At 35.4% G+C, this 21,727-nt stretch overlaps 1 protein-coding gene across 2 annotated transcripts in view; it reads left to right on the top strand.

Moving 5' to 3' along the window:
• The window catches only part of LOC126830258 (uncharacterized), a 29,592-nt gene extending 16,123 nt beyond the window's left edge, over positions 1-13,469 (top strand). For both annotated transcript variants that reach the window (XM_050560614.2, XM_050560616.2), the window contains exons 2-9: positions 2,305-3,023; positions 3,236-4,422; positions 4,892-5,009; positions 5,688-5,789; positions 8,842-8,974; positions 9,564-9,670; positions 10,370-10,675; positions 11,840-13,469. In XM_050560614.2, the coding sequence (XP_050416571.1) occupies positions 2,307-3,023; positions 3,236-4,422; positions 4,892-5,009; positions 5,688-5,789; positions 8,842-8,974; positions 9,564-9,670; positions 10,370-10,675; positions 11,840-11,857 (2,688 nt within the window). In that variant the 5' untranslated portion in view covers positions 2,305-2,306 and the 3' untranslated portion in view covers positions 11,858-13,469. The remainder of the gene's footprint in view (positions 1-2,304; positions 3,024-3,235; positions 4,423-4,891; positions 5,010-5,687; positions 5,790-8,841; positions 8,975-9,563; positions 9,671-10,369; positions 10,676-11,839) is intronic.
• The last annotated feature ends 8,258 nt before the right edge of the window (positions 13,470-21,727 follow it).

Genomic DNA, 21,727 nt, shown 5'->3' with positions numbered 1-21,727 from the left:
TTTTTTGTTTTATTTTATTTTATTTTATTATTTTTTTTATTTTAACGTCCTACTTTCTGCACAAATCGGATAATAATGACAGACATGCGCCATGCAGTGTGTTACAAGGGTTCTTTTACTAAATTAGCTTTAAGCATTTCAAAATATTTGATTAGATCATGATACCAACATCTAGTGAAATAGTAATGGATATTCTCAGTACATGTACATTTTAATATCTCGAGCGTCACGTAAATTTCATATTGTAACTGGATATGAGCCTTAAAATACTAAATAGCCGGATGAATTTATTTCATGGAAAGGTTAGAAGAAGAAAATTTAGGGGAAGTACCGGTAAAATCCTTAGCTACCTATAGTTTCGATGTCATAAAAGAGGTGCTTATACAAATAAACAATGTTATAATTGGATATTTATTATGGCGTTAGCATAGAGAATATAGATGACCAATATTAAAAACATGCGTAAAAGACCCACAAGACGCAGTTTTCTAAAGCGGGCTAAAATATAAGGTATAATATATATGATCAGAAAGTACACATTTGATAAAATTCAACGCCTTTGTAAGACTGTTATACATGTATTCTATGTCGAAAGATTAAATGAAATGAAATGAAATGAAATGAAATGGGGTTTAACGTCCTACTGTCGAAAGATTCAAGATTATGTTTAAGGCAAACGTTGAAAAAATAACACATCGTTTTAATGTTTTTGTATCCCATTTTTAATGCATTTAACGTATGTACATAACAGATAGTATTTAAACCAAATAATTGAATCAAATGAAATATATGTTACAGCTTTATTATTTTATATTTTAACAATTGTTATTATACCTTTAGTTGTTTTTATTTTATGTGCCCTTCTTCATTATATCGACTGGTGCCGTAAAGTAGGTCGTTAAATCCCATTTCAATTATTTATTTATATATGAATTAGTTATTATAGCTTTTCCCGGATAAGGGAAAACGTATAGTTGCACGTACAAGAATCGTTGACAGTTTGAATTCGATATGAGTAGACCGTAGCGCCGCTGTACGGGCAAAATTTTCTGCATAGCACACTGCATGGGCATGTCTAAATCGGAGCAGAACTGTATGGAAGGGTATCGCTGCCAATATTAAATGTTCTGCGACAATGTCGTTTCCATTGATTATATGTAAAATGTACAAGGTACAAAATCCTAATACCGATATTGATAAGGTCAAAATACCTCTAAGGCAAGAGTTTAATGTAAAACGTCAAATGTTAAGTGTAAAATGACAAATGTTTTGTGGGAAAATGCTTTTTTTGACGTTTTTACATTTCTCTCATTAGATTTTACATTTGTGCTCTGCCACATACCATTTGATTTGTCCTTCACACTTTCTACATAGCAACTTTCCACAGCATCAACTTCATATGGAAATGTAGTATATCACGTGACTTATTAACATAAACGGAAACCCGGCACACTAGATGGTCATTTTCATATGCAAATGTTTGATATCACATGACTTATTAACATATACGGAAAACCCGGCACACTGTAGATGGTCCGAACATTGACCTGAAAGTGAAGTGAGCAGTGTGGCCAGCGTCGAGTCTTCCAAGCGGCTGGTTCCTCTGAGCTGACGTGAGTCGTGGCATGCTGCTGACGTTGTAGTGTGAATGATTAAACCGGTCCCGGTGAACAGCAAGTGCAGCATGGAGAACACATTACCATCTCAGAAGTCAGGTTGCGTTTTTGAGAACGTTTCCTGGGTTCAATTCTGTGTTTGGGAAGGAGCCTTATTGCTCAAGTAAAGTTGGAGATGTGTTCACAAATATACAATAAAAACATTTGAGAAGTTTTATGCAATGCGTCTATTTAGAGTAACATACCAACCTGGCGTTTCTTTTGCTGCTTAGTATATTTATATTTTTACTGGTTTTTATTTATTTGTTACTGGTTTTTATTTATTCATATTTTACTGGTTTTTATTTATTCGTATATTGGCTAATTGTTATATCTTTACTGATTTTCATATGTTTGGGCTAATATATAATCTTTACTGATTTTTATTTATCTATGTATGAGCTAATTGTCGTAGTTTTACTGGTTTTTATTTATCTATTTATCAGCTATTTGTTATTTACTTGTTTTTATTTTTAAAAAATACAGATTTAAAGCAAATGAACCTCTATAGATTTATAATGGATTGTTTAGAAATGTCAGATCATGGTTACGCCCAAATAACAATTGTGTTTGCCTCCCTGGACATAAAACTTATTCAACATAAAACAGGTTATTTCTTATGTTAAAGTATGCATGATTTGTTTTTCAGAAATGGAGAATGATAGTGAAATAGATTGCGGCGAAGTTACCCTTGTCAAAAGTCCAATCAATGGATTGTGTGAAATTGAAAAGCATTGGTTTGACGACACGAAGTGCCAGAAGACTTCAGGAGGATCATCTTTGGGAGAATCATCTCTGAGTAGCTCCAATGGATCAAATTGTGACCATCTGCTACATGACGCTTTATTATCATCAACATCTGACTGCGACGACGATAGTCTCTTTGGATACGGGTCACCCACAAAATGTAAAACACGTATTAACAATGGTCAAAACACTTGTGGTGTACGTGACATTCCTGGAGTTATATTGGTAAGCGATATCAATAAAGATTTTACTATGGACGGTAGAGAAGGAAGTATTATCGAGCCAATGAAAACACTAATGAATGATTTTTCCAGTCTCAGCTTAAAGCGAAATGTGATAACCAAGGATGGCTCTGATCAAGTACGTGATGTCAATAAAGATTCCACGATAGAAGTTAACGAAGTAAGTAATTGCCAGTCAATGAAAACACTAAGGAAGGAGTTTGCCGGTCTCGGTCTGCAGCAAAATGTGATAACCAAGCAAAATGAGTCGTCAGAATATAACGACGGCTCAGATCAAGTAGAGACAACCTTAGTAATGAACGAAAAGCCATCAACTCCCGATGAAGAGACTGTCTTTTTGTGCAGAAAATTAAAGGAAGAACTTGATTTAACCAATGAGGTACATACTTTTTTTTTGCATTACAGTTATTTCTTTCTCAGATTTGCGTGGTTAGGAAGTATGTGTAATTTTCAAATTATACTTTAAATAGATTAAAATGGCACTGTCCTGTAGTTAAATTTTTAAAACCAGTTTACATGTGTTACGATATATGTAATGAGTGTCTCCTTAACACAGTATTTCCGTAATATTTTTATTTTTTTGTATTTTAGACAAGAGGGCCTCATCCGATTAATCCCTATCCTAAAACAGGACACCATCAGTCGTCTACAAACGTCAACCTGCGAACTATCAGAGGACGTAACGCACATCTTCCTAATCAATATAACTATAACACTCAACTAGAAACAGACGATGTAGCAACCCGGAATATTCTTGTTAATCACACGAACAGTACTGAATCAATTCACACGCGCCCGTCCTGTCTCCGCGGACCCCCAGACAATGCAATAGCAATCGTGTTTCCTGCCCTTGAAACAGTAGATAAATTTATGCAGGAATATCCTACAAGTGATAATTCATCTAGGTCTGTTGGTGTTACTTTACCGAAAAATCCCCAAGGAATTCCTCCTCTCCCTTCCATTCATTCATTTTTTCCGACAGATATAGACCACCGCCAGTTCACATATAATGGTAGTGGTCTGTCAGCAGGCTGTGGATTCTCTAACCAAAGCATATCACATCCAACAAAATTGATGTCTAACGAACATACGCCATATTTAACAAGTGTTCAAAGCCCTCCCATTTGTTCAGATATTGGGTTCAACACATTTACTAATTCGTCCAATTGCGCGGTAATGCATAACATGACAAATTATGCTTATTGTAATCCAACCATGCTTACTAATAACAGAAATGAACAACGACAAATGAAAATTGATTTCCGGGTTTCTCACACAGATTCTCCTGTTAACCAGAAAGGGTCTAGAAATGTCAGTGTCCAATCAACTACTTATTACACTCCCAGAAATCACGAACATCCAATGGGCAATATACCTAATATGATGCCGGGAAGAACTCGAAGTGGATCAACAAGTTCCCAAAGCTCTTCTTCAACATATCAAAGTTCAATCCGTTCTCCTGGGTATCCATCTGACCCATCAACTGCAGAAATGTCACCGCCTTCCATAGCATCAAGTCATGGTTCGCCTGGTCCTTTCTGTGATTTCGATCCAAATTCGCCCCCTTCTCTTTACAATCCACATAACCCCAATTTGGCCGACTCCCCAGTTAAAACAAGAACGTTACCACTGATAAACAGTATCCCAGTTCCTGCACGTTTTAGGCACATTCCTACGCAAAACAACTGTGCAGAAAATACAGTCGTCGAAGACGAACCGGATAGTATAGTTGTTGAAGACGAATCTGATACTGAAAGTGAACCAGATTATGGCAACAAGTAGGTTAAATGCTTACTATACGAATTCTAAAGGCATAGGAAATCCTCTCAGTTACGCGTAGTCAATTTTAAAATCTTTTTAAAACTTAAATGTATGTTTCTGTTTTTAACACAAAACAGGAACACAAATAATATGGGTTAACTTTCTGACAATGTCTAATCTAGAAAGATACAACATACCATGACAGAAGATGAAGCGGCATCTAGCGAAGTTAGAATATAACACATTTGTGGGAAATGTTTCTACATTTAATAGGCCCATATTGTGGTCGTTTATTCTCATCGTGTTGACCCATTCACCAAATACAAGAAATGAGTTATCCATGAACCTTTTCAATCGTTTTGAGAATCAAAGTATTTCGCAATTATGATAGTTATCGCCTTTGCCATGAACAACTATTAAACGCGTCAGAAAGAAAGTAGGTTAGTCAATTAATTTTTATAAATACCTTTTATGCATATTTTGTAGTCCTCTCCATGACTTATCTCACATCACAGATCCAGTAGAACGAAACAGTATCATCAATAAGCAAAAATGCTGTCCAGATTTTAGAAAAAATATCGACGCGCTCAACAAATTGAATCAGGTATTGTGCTCTCACAATGTAATAACTCTTAAAGGGACAATATCACTCTTGCTGGCTTGAAAGCTCCAGAAAATAAATAATATCTCTATCTAAGTACTAGATGTTTAAGTGTCCTACTCGTTGTGTAAATTATCCATTACATCCTATTTTACTTGTCCACAGGGTTCAAAAATATTTTTAAATCGAAGTTTCATTTGAAAAGGTTTACGTTAGACGTTTCACACCATATGTTGAATTTTTCTAAATTTTTAAATAAGGTGTGTAAAGATGAAATTTGTATCATTAATTAATTGAAATATTCTAAAATAGTACAATTTGTTGACCAGAATAAAGATTGGGACATATTATTCAGTTACAACAAGAGTGGTATTGAGCCTTTAACAATGACGATAGTGGGTATGTTATAATATACATGTACATAAGATAGTAGAGTGCTAAAACTGAATAATCCTTAGAGAAAATATTATTAATTTATGTTTGTGGACAAAGACCATTACAACGAATGTCTCAAAATTATTGCCCAAGGTGCCATACATTAATCCATATTTCAATACAAATCGAAAACTGTTTGGTTCCTAGTTTTGATTATTTTACTTTAATTTCTACACATATCATTTAAATATTAATTATAGCTGTGCCAGTAACGATAGATTAATTTCTCCATATTTTATATTTTAGACACCCCTTTACCTTGCTGTTAAGTGCCAGAATAAGGACGTTTGTGATTATTTATTGACGAAACAAGCAAACCCAACTATATTATGCTTTAGAAGGGACACGGTGAGTCTGGATTTATTTATCACCATCTCCATTGGCCTAGTTGATGAATTATACTTTAGCGTATTTTTTGAAACTTTGATAGTGTAATAATTCTAAAAAGAGTTGTGGCGGTAGTTCGTAATTGAACTCAATTCGTGACTATCAGTATAAATGTCATTTGGAATGCCTGATACTACTCCCTATACCCTATACATGGTCTGGATAAGTTAATTAATGTCTAATTAATAATTTAGATAACATTTCAGGTCTAAAGAAAGACCTGTAATAGACAGATTTAGCTCTTGATTAATGTATGTTTAATGATTGTTTGGAAAGTATAATAAGACTTCATAGTTGTTTGAAATGTATAAAACTTAATGGTTGTTTGAAATGTATATGATTTGAAATGTATAAGATTTGAAATGTATAGGATTTGAAATGTATAAGCTTTAATGGTTGCTTGAAATGTGCAAGACATGATGTTGATGACTGTGACGTTTTATACGCCCACATTTTTATGTGGACGTATATTGTCGTCGCCCCTGTCCGTCCACAATTGTTTGTGGACACTCTACATGTCACAATTTTTATCCGATATCAACGAAACTTGAAATATAGGTTTATCTCCACAAGATCTCAGTTCCTTTCGATTTTTGCATGCATCGGACCGTAGATTGATGGATTATGGTCCCTGATTGTACAAACAATCGCGTTTTTAACTTGAAATGTGATCGTATATTGTGCCCCCCCCCCCCGTCCGTCGCTTGTGGGCGCTCTAGAAGCTAAAGTTAATATCCGATTGACTTTAAATTTATACACAGTGTTTAAAGTCATGAGACGAAGAGGCCTATTGATTTTCAGCGATTTCTGATAACTACTGCCAGTGTATTATAAATGTTTCATTACCGAAAAAAGTATAAATATACGATTTAGCTGCTGTGGGCGTATGTTTCGATGCCTGGCAACCTATCTTTATATGATTTTGTTGAAATTTGAAATTAAGTTTATAACCAAAGGATTTTGGTTGCTTTCGATATTCGCGCATATCGGACCGTAACTTCCTGAATTATGGCCCCTGATTGTACGAAAAATCACGTTTTTTTAGCTTGTGGACCCTATGGAGGTCACAATTTTATTCCGATGTTTTAAAAAAAACCGTTTGAATATATCACCGCTACACCTTAATGACGGTTGAGTTCGAATTTCGCGAAAATCGGACCAAAACTGCCGGAAAAAATGGCCGTCCCTCGAACGCAAACAGTGTAAAAATATTGTATATCAAGGTCGTGGACCCTCTAGAGCTCACAATGTTGATCCGATTTTGATTAAACTTTAAATACATGTTTATAACCCAAAGATTTTGGTTGCTTTCGATATTTGCGCATATCAGATCGTAACTTCCTGAATTATGTCCCCTGATTGTACGAAAAATCGCGTTTTTAGCTTGTGGTCCCTCTAGTGGTCACAGTTATTATCTGATTTACAAAAACGTTCAAATATATCACCGTTACACAGTAATGTTGGTTGAGTTCGGAGTTCGGACCAAAACTGCCAGACAAAATGGCCACCCCTCTACGCAAATAGTGTAAACATCTGGTATATCAAGGTTGTGGACCCTATAGAGGTCACAATTTTGATTCGATTGTAATGAAACTTGAAATGCATGTTTATAACCCAAAGATCTTGATTCCTATTGATATTCGCTCATATCTGATCGTACCTTCCTGAATGATGGCCCTTGATGTTACGAAAAATCGCTTTTTGTTTAGCTTGTTCTCTATCCATCTCTTGAAAAATGTGGGCGTATCCTGCCCTGCCTGGGAGCGGCTGGTTGTTATTTTTCAAGACTTACTGGTTGTTTAAAATGTATTAGGTTTAATGGTTGTTTGAAATGTATAACGCTGAGTTTCGAACCCTGGATGTATATTTTTCCGTTTCCGCCCTTCCCCCCCCCCCCCCACAATATATATTTCACGGCTACGTTGCGACGGTACCAGCATACCCAGTTGTTGACACCCATTACATCACTCCTGTCTAACAAATCATAAAGCTGTGGTGTTACGGTGGCGGCATAGTATTTCACCGTAACACCACAGCCACTCTAACCATTCATAATACATCTAACTATCCCTTTACAGCACTTCACTCCCTACACATTTCCCCTCGTCCTACTTTCCCAAACGTCAACAACACATCTCATACATCCAGTTCGCTGATTAACCCTTGTACCACGTCTACTGGATGACCTGGCGCCTGGTACGTTCGGGCATTTTTATGCGCGAACTCTTAGGGTTTTTTTTACTCTGTTTTTGCGACCAATTATGTGAGAAATACCATACTGACATTCGGTTTTTAAAAGTTGTACGCGAACTAAATGCGTTTGTTAGATACTGACAGAGCAGCCCCGAGTCGAACAATCGCCGCCCGAGCTGTCTTCGTCAGCTAGTTTCACAATATCGTGCAATAGGTGTATTAATGTGATTTTTAGGTTTAACCCCGCAAACAATGCCAAAATAGTGTTTTCACTGCTTACAGAAAACTGAAATTTAAAAAAAAAAATTTTTATGAGGGTGACCCTCCCACACACTCCCTATCGAGCTGCCGCTCGGTCTGCGCAGCCTCATGCCTGGCACATACTGTCAACATTGTATATTTTTCCGTTTCCGCCCTTTCCCCCCACAATATATATTTCACGGCTACGTTGCGACGGTACCAGCATACCCAGTTGTTGACACCCATTACATCACTCCTGTCTAACAAATCATAAAGCTGTGGTGTTACGGTGGCGGCATAGTATTTCACCGTAACACCACAGCCACTCTAACCATTCATAATACATCTAACTATCCCTTTACAGCACTTCACTCCCTACACATTTCCCCTCGTCCTACTTTCCCAAACGTCAACAACACATCTCATACATCCAGTTCGCTGATTAACCCTTGTACCACGTCTACTGGATATTCCAGTTAAGAATCTAGTGACCTAAACGCTCGACTACCACGACCCCTGTTTAAGGCAAAATAACTGTTTGGAATGCATAAGTCTATTATAGAATTATTTATTTTTCTAGAGAAAAATAGAACGTAGTTTCCACGAGAATGCTCTCCATTTGGCTAGTGAAAAGGGATATTATGAGATTGTAGAAATGCTCTTGAAATATTACCAAGGACCAAATTTCATAGACAGTAGAAGAAAGGGAGATGGTATGTTGTATGTTTTAATAGTATTACTTCCATGAGATCGTTTTGTTTTATGAAAACCACAATATTTGTATTACTTCCGATGACCTGACATGATTCCTTATTTGAGATACGAAATGAAACTTCTGATAAAAAAGTTTTAACAACTATTTTGATTTTCCAGTATATTTGACTCCGCGAAGACCGAAGGTCTAAACTAACTAAACTTAACAGAAATGCGTGAAATTTGCTGTTCGTGATTACTATTGTGTCTGATGTTAATATAATATCTTTCTTAAAATTGATATCATGATGTATAAACATCACGAATATCTTCTAAACTAACTGCATATGTCACATATCAATTTTAAATTTATGCTAGTTTGTTTTGATTTTTATAAGCCCACATTTTCACGTTGACGTATTTTGTCGTCACCCTGTCCGTCCTTCCGCCCGCAATGTAAAATTGCCCTTCTACAAGATACGTCTGAAATTACTGGAATTTAAAGAAGAATAAGAAAAGTAATTATTGAATTAGACCATATTGTCAACTTTTTTTCAATTCCGTTTGAATCAGTCTATTTCAATTTCATTTGAACCTGTCTTTTTTCAGGCATGACACCATTACTTTTGGCGATAGCTGAACACAGTTCAACACGAAGAAACCATAGCAATATAATCCGAATCCTTGTTGAATACGGCGCCAATTTATCCATCAAAGTATGTCCCATATATATTTTATCATAACTCAACGAAACTGGATAATTATATGTGGATTACTCGTAGAAACATTTACCCTGACCATGTCTAACTATCTGGGGGTCTATGGGTTTAACGCGTACACTTTAGATCAAAGGGTCGGTCATTGATTCAAGTGGAGTGGTTCCGATCTAAAGATTGTACGTCACAGGGAGTAAGGTCGCTTTTCAAATCTCGTTTGAATCTCCGTTTGCCCCCACTGGACAAGGAGTAGGGTCGCCTGTCCAACCTCGTGGGTTTTCTCCAGTTCCTCCGTTTTCCTCCCACTGCTAAAGACCCCAACGTGCAAGCGAATTAATGAAATAAAAATTAAACCATGTCAGTCCCGACTGGGCGGTTCGATGGCCGAATGGTTAGCGCGTGGGCGCTGTATCATAAGGTCTGCCATTGAGTCAACTGGCGTGGTTTCGATTCCCTGGTTGTACGTGTCAGGGAGTAGAGTCGCCTGTCCATGTCAATCTTTTGTTTAAAAAATTAAGTTGATGGATGTTGAATACATGATTTTTATTTTATTTAGAGGATTCACCCACCTCTCTCTCTCTCTCTCTCCCCTACTGATAAAGACTAATACGCACAAGCGAATTATTGAACAAAGTTTTAGTCCCGAAATGATCAGTTTGTGTCGAATTAACATTTAAAGCCTTGTTGGTTTGCTTTTAGGATAATAAAACCGGCAGTTTACCTTTAATGTTGGCAACAAAGAAACACGAACTAAAGCTTGTCCTCGAGTTGTTGGATGACCTAGATGCAGGGAAACGACGGGAGCAAGTTCTCGAAAAAGATCGCAGTGGTAATACCTATCTTCACATGGCGGCTCAAATTACTAACCACAATACCACAGAAGATTTAGCTAGCGTCTCAGATAGTGATATACAGGATTTTTGTATGAGAATCGTACAGTATGGAGGCGATGTTGAAGCTAAAAATTGTGAAGGGTTGATGCCAAAAGATTTACGTCATAATCTGGTAAGATGAGTATAATGCGTGTATCAGACAAAGAGCTGTTGGGGTTTTTTTTCTAGAATGTAATTAACCAATTTAATTCATTTCATGGGGTATTAAATGAATAAAGAAGATCAAGAATATATTTACTTTCAGAATCTTAAGCGAAAGTACTAGGTCGATTACAGGAGTAATGTCAGATATATTGCACTGAATAAAACTGTGCAATCATGTGCGAACGGCTCATTTAATTTGAAGCTCCAAGATAAGTTTTCACAGAAATATCAATGTCCATATAGCTCAATATTTGACGCTGAAAGGTATGGGCAAGGTGAACGGCATATTCCTGAGGCAATGGCCGGAGAAATCCAACTCTGGTCATTGCTGGATTGGCTTCTGATACTTGAGCTTTTATGGGAATGTGTCTATTCTTCCCGTTCAATCAAATCTATCCCAAGTACAGCAACATGACAGCCCTTCGTTTAATCTGGGGTCTTCCCTAAAACTTTGGACAGTGATTAAAACGGTGAAAGTATTGTTATTCTCCAAACAGTATTGTTTGTATCCGGCATATTCCTGAGGCAATGGCCGGAGAAATCCCTCTCTGGTCATTGCTGGATTGGCTTCTGATACTTGAGCTTTTGAGGGAATGTGTCTATTCTTCCCGTTCAATCAAATCTATCCCAAGTACAGCAACATGACAGCCCTTCGTTTAATCTGGGGTCTTCCCTAAATCTTTGGACAGTGATTAAAACTGTGAAAGTATTGTTATTCTCCAAACAGTATTGTTTGTATCCGGTTTGATAGCATTGTTTGTCACACAGTTAGTTTTTCTGCAATATTCTGCAATGCACTGGTTAAATGGGCGTAATAAAATCGTGAGTCATGACGTAACGTAATTTAAACATATTTGGTCCAATTTGGAGCTCTGTTTAAAGCGTAATGATATTGTTACGCAGTTAGCTATTTGAAACAGAAATTTGCTTCCATTACAGCAGTGTTAAGTGGGATTAGCTCTAATCAAATGAAAAACTGCGAGGAGTATGGGTAAACGGACTCTTTGTAATTTGATTTCTATGATTGAAGGAAAACTGGGACTCCGACTTTAAATTTGGTTTCTTACCCTGCATAAACATTACTTTCAATAAACCAAAGACGGTTAAACGACATTTTGATTTTGTTTTTCAGATGAGACAGATAAGATGAATATAGAGTTAACATATTTTGATACCAACAGCCCCAGGCAAAACGTTTGACAAAATTTTGAAATTTGTATTCATTCATTTTTGATCCCATCTAGCTATCAGATTTTTAGTCTGCTGTCAATGAAACCGATGCGGGCTATAGATTTCAACTCTGTTGGTCTGGCAATCTGTCCGAAACCGTTTTTCGGGCCTTTTCCGCAATGAATCAGTGAATGCAGACGCAGTTCAAGTTTCGTCACAACTGGCATACTTTTACAGGTATTAAGACCATTCGACTTTCGCTTATGCTTCAAGATGTGTAACTTAAATTAATTGTGCAGGGTGCATCTTATTGTATTCAATCAATCATATACTTGTTAGATAAACCAACGTTCAAAATGACTTTAGGAAGACCGGAAGGAAAAACTAAAAATGTTTGTTATAGTGTGGATACTTCGACGTCTGTTCCACTATCATCCTACACATTAAAATTATCGGGTTGATTTTAATACGTTGTCTTGAACACCTGAGTCCGAAATTAACATCGTGTACTTTACAACAATTGAATTAGTAGATATCTTATAATTAGCCATGTTTTTTATCCTTATAGTACTGGAGCTTCAGATAAATCGACTCTCTCGAAGATTTAAATTATAACTATAAAAGAACTGAACATTTTAGGTCAAATGGAAGGATTGATTTGTGATGAATCGGTCTGTTATTTCGATTAAATTTTTGTTTCGGAATATTTCATTTACCATTCTATTTTCTAATTTGGTTAAAATTGTCGATATAGCGGAACACTAATTCAACTATATCTCAGCACTGGCTTTATACCTAAAGCAAATCAGAACATCTAACTTAATTAAATCAATAAAACACCTAATAAAAGTGATCTAGTTTTTAAACGTTGCAGTATTTATTATATTTTGAATAGATGAGCACCAGTGTTACCGTATAACGTGTGTGTCCGCCATGTCGTTTATAAAACTATGTTAACATATCTCCATATATTATCTAGGTTCAGGTGTCCCACTTACTCTTCAAGCCACGGGGGGGGGGGGCCGAATGGTTAGCACGTGCGTGCTGTATCACACGGCCTGTCATTGAGTCAACTGGCGTGGTTTCGAATCCCCGGTTGTACGTGACAAGGAGTAGGGTCGCCTGTTCAACCTCGCGGGTTTTCTCCGGGTTCTCCGGTTTCCTCCCACTGCTAAAGACCCCTACGCGCAAGCGAAGTCTTGAAATAAAATTAAGAAACCATATGTTAGTCCCGAAATGACCTAGTTTGTGTCGAATGGACGTTAAACCCCATCTCTCTCTCTCTCTCTCTCTCTCTCTCTCTCTCTCTCTCTCTCTCTTCCAGTCACGGGCATTTGAATGTATGAATTTGTCTATGTTTTATTGTGCAGTTTTCTGTCAAGATTCTGTGGTGGTTAAAAATAAATAGCAGGACAAATTCCACCAACCACATGACGAATAAGTTGTTTAATAATGTACATATTTAGAATCAGAATAATATACCTGGTTGTTATCAATGTATTGTAAATTAAGTAATTATAATAACACAACCTATAAATATGGATTTATTACACTTGTTAGTGCGTAGTAATAAATTACCTCATCTTTCTAAATGTGTTCATTTACTTTTGGAATGGGATAGTGCATAAGTGATTAAACGTGATCCAGGTGATACTTTTGGAATGGGATAGTGCATAAGTGGTTAAACGTGATCCAGGTGATTTCTAAAATAGAAATTTCAACAACCCTTTGAATTTCGGAAGTGACGCAAAAAAAGTAAATAAGACGGTTTTAGCCACGTGTGTGTGTGTGTGTGTGAGAGAGAGAGAGAGGGGGAGAGAGAGAGATGGGGTTTAACGTCCACTCGACACAAACTAGGTCATTCGGGACTAACTTATAGTTCAAATTTATTTCAATAGTTCGCTTGCGCGTAGAGGTCTTTAGCAGTGGGAGGAAACCGAAAGACCTGGAGAAAACCCACGAGGTTAGTTTTAGCTCATTGATAATTCCTGTGGTGTTTTTATATGCCAGGATATCATTTCGAAACAGTCAAATTTATTTCCACGGAATCACGAAAATAGTTCTACAATGATAGGCTAGTGTCTGTCTTGGGAGAGGGTGGGGGCGGATAAACGACCGAGGCTCGTTTCTATGTACCTCCACATCGTCATCTCTCCAAAGTTGGAGAGGAAGAAGCCACTCCTCCTTAGCCTAAATTGCACCTCGATTATTTGTCATAGCACCAGTTTCATAAATACACGATTTCCCGCGATAAGACGGAAGTAGAAGTGAACATGCGCACAAAGTTATCGTTTCCCGTTAACCGTTGATCTGAGTCAAGCGTGCCACACTCAAATCGTGACTGCGAATAACCCGATTCAGAATAATTGTTTCGGGTGGAATTCGGAAAAATATACGGATTCGTTAATTCAGATTCAGTTCGGTTTTTAGCGAATTGAGTGTGACGTCGAAATCCGGAATAAGACTTTATTCTTAACTCAATTCAGATTAAAGCCCCAGCGTGAACGCAGCTTTTAGATTGTTAATGCGATTTTATTCATTCGATCACAATGTCTTTAATTCAGATTCAGTTAGGTTTTTAGCGAATTGTGTGTGACGTCGAAATGCGGAATAAGACTTTATTCCTAATTCAATTCAGATTAAACGCAGCTTTTAGATTGTTAATGCGATTTTATTCATTCGATCACAATGGCGTGCTTTCAAAATTTCACGTGGCGATAACTCGCGTAGTAATAATCACATACAATGGGCTAGCAAACCTATAAGGAAGTGTGAACAAGGAGCGTTGGATTGCGGAACATGGGGTTGTCAGACAACGTGTCGTATGAGCTAAACGTCAGCTTTGTGGAGGATGGTAAGTTTCTTTTTTTTTAAAATTTTGAAAATTGACAACCGCAAACCCATTTTCCTAGCATTTCAGACCAAAGCAGAAGAAGGCAAATTTTTGATTTCCTGATACAATTAGATAACAGAATGACCTAAGAGCTTATGAAGAACTAAGTAGAGGTTAAAAGATGAATTACACGGTTCTCGGTATAATGAGGTCAAACTCATAAAGTTCTTTCCTTGTAGTACACTTCTTTTTTTGTGTTGTCAGTCATTTTCTTTCTCCTGCCCTGTGCCCTGTCCTCTCCTCCCTTCTTTCTTTTCTTTCCTCCCCCTCTTCTTTCTTTCTCTTTTTTCTTTTTTTTTCTCTTTTTTCTTTTTTCTGTACAGGCTTAGGCCCACTTTTTTTAATGAGCTTAGGCCCACCTGTCACGGACATTATATTACTTATGGAATTGGCATCAAAGCGTGACAACCAAAAGGCATTGAGCAACAGGGTAAAACATAGCCACTAAAACCAGCAAAATCTTTAAAAAGTCTACGAAAGGTTTGCGGGGACAGTGACAAGCCAACGTATCAAATTTCCATATCTATTCAGGGCCGTAACTAGCTCAGAGCAACGAGGGGGTGGGAATTTTTTATGGTCGAAAATTTGTTCACGGGGGGGGGGGGGGCAGGGGGCGAAACTTTGCAGGAGGGGCAAAGCCCCCCCCCCCCTAGTTACGGGCCTGTATCATATTGATCCGAGTGACAGACAGAATGTTATATTACATCCCATTTACCTACAAATCAAATAATGAAGATCACTAAAAATTAAGAAAAAGACAATCACTGAGTTGTTAAATATTAATGGACCAACAACCGACAGAATAAACTGTCACTTGCGACAATAAAATTCATAGATAAAGCCAGTCCTTTTTATATTAAATAGTTTATTCTTAATAGGACATTTTAATTTTAAAGTTAAATTATGAGACACCTATTTAGTATTTTGGGACGAATTACTGACACATTTACTGTTCTACGCAAATCGCTTTACATCCAAACAAAATTTCAGATTACGATATCTTTATACGGTGACTGATTTAGGACACACACAAAAAATAATATCTCGAGCGCTCGCGAGATACTAAGTCGAGCGCTTGAGATACAAGTCGAGCGCACGAGATAATATACCCGAACACGACTCAACCGATGGTTTAAGCTTTACAATTTTGTGCATTATTTAATGATAAACTTGCAGAATAAAGATATTCATTTGTTCGTTTCTTACAGCCCATCCAAAGCTGCAGTAACCGCGATATATACAACTATTGATTAGTATAATGACATGCGATATACTCCCCACTTGGAAGGGGGTAAATACAACGGGAAATATTTAGTGGTGGTGATGAGCATGGGATGGAGGGTGTGCATGTGAGTGTGCGTGGGGGGGGGGGGTAACTGCTCTTTATTATTGGAACACAGTCTGTTTCTGGGAACATCAAAAAAAAAAAAACACTTTACGATCTTAATACTGTCGATCAAGATAACGTAGGCTTGCTTCTTAAATGGAGTTGTCTCCCCTTTATCACTTAATGATATTGGTCAAATAATATGACACAATAATCTGGAGTGGAGTGAACAATGTTTATTAATGGAGTTGTTTTCTTTTCATTGGATAAATCGTGAATTGTATAGAAGGTTATGGCAGACAATACGAAACCTACACGGTTACAAACTTCCACTACCTGGGCAATATCCAATTTCAAACTATGTGCCACCACAATCTTCTTTGTTGTCAACGCCACCTACACCAACGATTATAGTCTGAACATTTCTGCACCCTTTCACTCAAGCCCAAGGAGGGGAAATCATCATTAACCCATCACAAAGAGGCAGAGCGGTTTTGTAAATTTTTAGATACATGTTGTCAAATGCCAATGCTATAGCGGTGGACACACTAGCTGAATACTTCTGCCGATTCGTTAGACTGAATCAATCAGGGCCGAAATTCGCCCAAGTGTTTCCACTGTCATTTGGCTGAATGATTCGCCTGAATCAAACATGTTTGATATATTCGCCTTGTGTGTCCGCTTCGGCGAAGCATTCGCCCGAATGTAGAATTTATTAGCCAATCACCACCCACTCATATCGGGAAGTCAAATGATTGTTTAAAGACATCTGGTCCCCACCATGTTTCATTGTGTTGTGTTAAAGGTGATGCCATCGTGACTGATGAATCTGGCGAAGCAATCGCCTGGTGTGTCCACCCATTCCGCCGAATAGATTTTGCGCCGATTAATTCGGCTGACCCAATCAGCGTCGAAATTTGCCGAGTATTGTGTCCACTGTCATTCGGCTAAATGATTCGCCCGAAACAAACATGTTTGATTCATTCGGCCAAATAATATTAGCCTATATCCCAAACTTTGGTTGCCTGTCTACAGCTAGCTCTGCCTGACAACAGGCCCTAACCTATTAACCAACATTTTAATTCCTACATCGACGATTTGAGTCGAAAACACTGAGTATACTTTTAGAAATTTTTAGAAGTATTTATTTTTCTTCTATTGTCATACTGAATGAAATTAAATATGTTTATTTAGCCGTTATGTGTATGAAAGATGGCAAACTAATCAGAGCTGAATCACAATATAGTCCTCTAATTATTCAATATGGTGATGCCCATGAAAGATAATTTCACAGAGGCGGTTTTGTTTGCGAAGGCAAATTTAGGAGTATCTAACCTTGTTTTGAAAGATAAACAGATATTATTGCTGTTGTCATGGACAATTTAACACAAGATATACAACAAATAAAACTTTATAGAAAATAAAATTTACTTCACAAGACTTTATAGAAAATAAAATTTACTTCACATAAATTATACAATAATCCAACAATTATAAATGATTATTATATGGGTATAATTTGGCGAGAAAGACAAAAGATACATTGTAAACATGTACATGTATGTGTAGTTTAATAGTGCAATAGCGCGAGGGCAATATCAATATATTAAGCAATGTCTTGCAAGAGACCATTAAACAACTTAAAATACAGACACTATCCAGCACATGCATATCAAAGAAATATGTCATGCGGGTCCAATATTGCAACTAGTATAAATAATGTATACTTGACACAATATTGCTTGTACCATTATTTGAATTAATGGTAGTCAACATCAAAGGATGATGTCACATCTGTATTTTAAATATCAATAACATACAATTGACTAGATAAGAATGAGATTCATTAATTAACCATATTCAATGATAAGCCTATTGCATATACAAACCTAGTCTAGAACACTACATATAAACCCCATTTCATTTCATTTCTACACTTAAAATAAGATTATTTGACTTCATTAGTTCTAATTCACTACTTTTAGAAATTTAGTCAGATATAAAAACAAAATAGAAATAATTGAAAATAAAAACAAGATATAAGTAAAAGTGATTATAAATAATTAATTATAATAATAATAGTAAACAGAAATAATTATCAAAAAAAACCCAACAAATAAGTAAAACTTATAAAGTACATGTAATTACAAATAATTATAATTTAATCAATTAGTTACTTATGATAAGTTCAAAAGCATGTAACTAAAATCAGTAAATTGTTTGTCAAGAAATCAGGACATAAATAAATGTATGTAATTAATCTGATGTACACAAATTGGTTTTTCATAATTTGTGATCAATAAATTCTATATATTAGGCTTTATAATAAAAGGTTCTGTCATTGGTTATATACATGTAATGTAAAGATTATTTTTCCTTCTACAATAAGTGGCTTTATTCTGAAAAAAAAATGTTTTGATAAAAGCTCCTGAAAAATACTGACTTCTAATCTTATAAAGTAAATTATAATTAAAATAGCATTTTTTGATTTAAGATATTTTGTTTATGATGAGCAAACCTTTTTTTTAAATACAAACAAAACTGATGTCAAAAAGAAAAAATAGGTAAAACATGTTTTATAAAGAATAATAATAACAAAAATATTATGTTCAATGGAACAAAAAATTACACGTCCTTGTAAATTCTCAGTATAAACTACATTGTGAAATCTTAATAAGATTTTTTATGAAAATATTTGTGAGTATATTTACTATTTTTACTAAGAATTAATACAGAAGACTTCATTATAGATTGAATTAATAGCCAAAAATATTCATCTCTATCTAAGTTATTTACTATATTTACTAAGAATTAATACAGTAGACTTAAAATATTCATCTCTGTTTAATACAATGTAATTATTTTAAGTTTTGTTATTTTGATTATCAAATGTAACAAACTCTAATAAAATTAAATGTGAAAGACAAATAAACAATTATACTTAAACAAAGATTATGTCTAACAAATATTTTACTAAAGATCAAATATATTGATCAATGAACAAAAAAAAATTTGAGATCAATTGATTGATATTATAAATCTGGTGGAATAAATAAATAATTCTTACGAGTCAGGTTTAATTTGCCTAAGAAGACTAGTCGTTGACTTTTTTATATTTGATGTTATTTTTTAGGTTCAAACTCCAAATTTATTTTTAACAAATCATGTACCGGTACTCAACTACAGCAACTCTGATTACAAACTGCAATTGTCTTGCATAGATCGTTAACATTGACCAGGCTATTTTGGAACAGTTATCATTTGCATTAGTCAATCTATCAATTTCTACAATGAGCAAAGAACTGTAGTTGATGAAAAGAACACTTTAGGGCTAACTTGATTTCTCTATTGTAATTGGTCAATGCAAGGCATGTGCATGCATCTTGGGACTATTCACTGCCAAATCACAACAGATAAATTAAATAAGCCCTAAAGGTGTTCTATGCATAACCAAATGGTTTCATACTTTTATACAAAAGTCCTAATGCACAAATGACAAATGTTCCAAAGGAATGTGGCTAAAAATTGGTCTACGAGATCTTAGATTTTAAAGACATTTTTAATTTTTGGCTCAAACAAAAAATTACCCGGAGTAAAAAATAATATAAAATACTCTATGTTTAATACATATTATATAACAATGAATGAATATATCAACAACAATAATATTCATCACAACAACAATAATATTCATCACAACAGTCAAAATATATATTTGAGACAATATATAACATTGATCACATAAATTTTATTAAGATTTAAGTTATTATAGATTTTATAACAATCATTATAATCAGTTCAAAGTTTAGCAGAGAATTATGTATTGAGGGTGAGTTAAACATTGTATAAAATTAACTGTGGATAAAAGTTGGATGTTTGATTGGAATATTATAATGACTAGAAGGGTGGAATGTAAATAATAACAATCATTTCTGATAAAATGGGCAGTATTCAAATAATACTGTCAAGAAGAAAGATAAGCTGTTCTGAGTTGTATAGTTTGATGTAAATTACCTTCCTTGCTACTACTGCAAAACAAGAAATTAATACCACAATGTGACTCGCAGCAACTCCTGCCAACTTGCATTTATATCAGTATGCATTTTTATTTTCTATTCAATAACATTATTTAAAAAAATAGGGTTAAAGTTTACCGAACTACAGATTGTCCTTTAATTTTGTTGATATATTATGTGCACTACAAGCACAGATCACTAATATGTTTAGTTTTGTTTAATCAATTACTGTATGGGTGAACATAACAATATAGGCCTCACCGTGAAAGTACTGGGGAATTCTTATTTCTATTGAACCATCCCTAACAAAATATTATCAAGATATCACAGACTGTTCCTGACGAGAAATTGAGCTGTCAGGGCCAAATGTGTGGGATACATCACCTGCCACACTGATTTCAATACACATTTATGTCAACCTACGACACAACGTATTAATTTTTTGGTTTAAACTACTTAACAGTCTAATTAAAATTAAATCTTCATATATTGTGGACAGACTGTGTCATGAGTAAAATGATTAGGAGTGAAGGTGCGTTGTCTTCAAGGTATAACATAAGAATTTGAATCAAAAAATAAATTGGAAGATAAAACGTACTGTTCCGAGGTAGAAGATTGATCCTGATATTTCAGCTGTTGTCCAAGAAGTTATCTATTCAAAATAACTGTGTCTGATTTTTTCTTCACAATTTGGAGCATTTGTCTCAGTTGTAAGAATTTCAGTTCAGTAAATTTAGAAGGCATGTGACGTTAAGTTAGATTTATTTACCTTTTCCTCAATTCTAGACATATGGGAGTGACTGTTTGACTTTCATGGCAAGGTCTTGTTGTTCATCTCTATCAGTTATCTGAACTTTTTGAAATCTTTGACTGGCTAAAACCATTAATGTCAAATGAAAAAGCTTATTTTCATTGGTTTAATGAGGGATCCAAGTCAAGTCAGTTAAACACAAACTTATTAGGGTTTCACACTGCGTAGCTTGTGTGAAACACTATTGTTTTTGTTAAAATTATTATTAGGGTTTCACACTGCGTAGCTTGTGTGAAACACTATTGTTTTTGTTAAAATTATTAGGGTTTCACACTGCGAAGCTTGTGTGAAACACTATTGTTTTTGTTAAAATTATTATTCTTATTAGGGTTTCACACTGCGTAGCTTGTGTGAAACACTATTGTTTTTGTTAAAATTATTAGGGTTTCACACTGCGAAGCTTGTGTGAAACACTATTGTTTTTGTTAAAATTATTATTCTTATTATTATTATTCTTCTTTTGTTTTGAGTAGATCTCAGCAACTGATTGTCGGATCGTTACGATTTCTTCGGTTTTATCGGAAAAGTGGGTGTGACTTAGAGGATAAAGCTATTTTGAACGTTCTGCGACAATGCGAAATGTCCGGAATCACCGAAGCTATCGTTTTTAGAAATATTGCAGTAATTTTAACAATAATCATTGGATTTTAACTTTCGATGCATTTTGGCATAGCCGGAGACGGGGCACATAGCTACGCTACTTTTGATTTTTGATTTTCGGCAAATCTTCGCAGATATTAGGCGCTAAATTTAGAAAATTTAAATTTTTACAAAAAACTTTTTTATTTATGAATATTTTTTAA

This window comes from Patella vulgata, chromosome 8 (genome assembly GCF_932274485.2).
Source record: "Patella vulgata chromosome 8, xgPatVulg1.2, whole genome shotgun sequence".
NCBI lineage: Eukaryota > Metazoa > Mollusca > Gastropoda > Patellidae > Patella > Patella vulgata.
The sequence above is the reverse complement of the archived record's forward strand: the minus strand, read 5'-3'. Positions and strand labels throughout refer to the sequence as shown.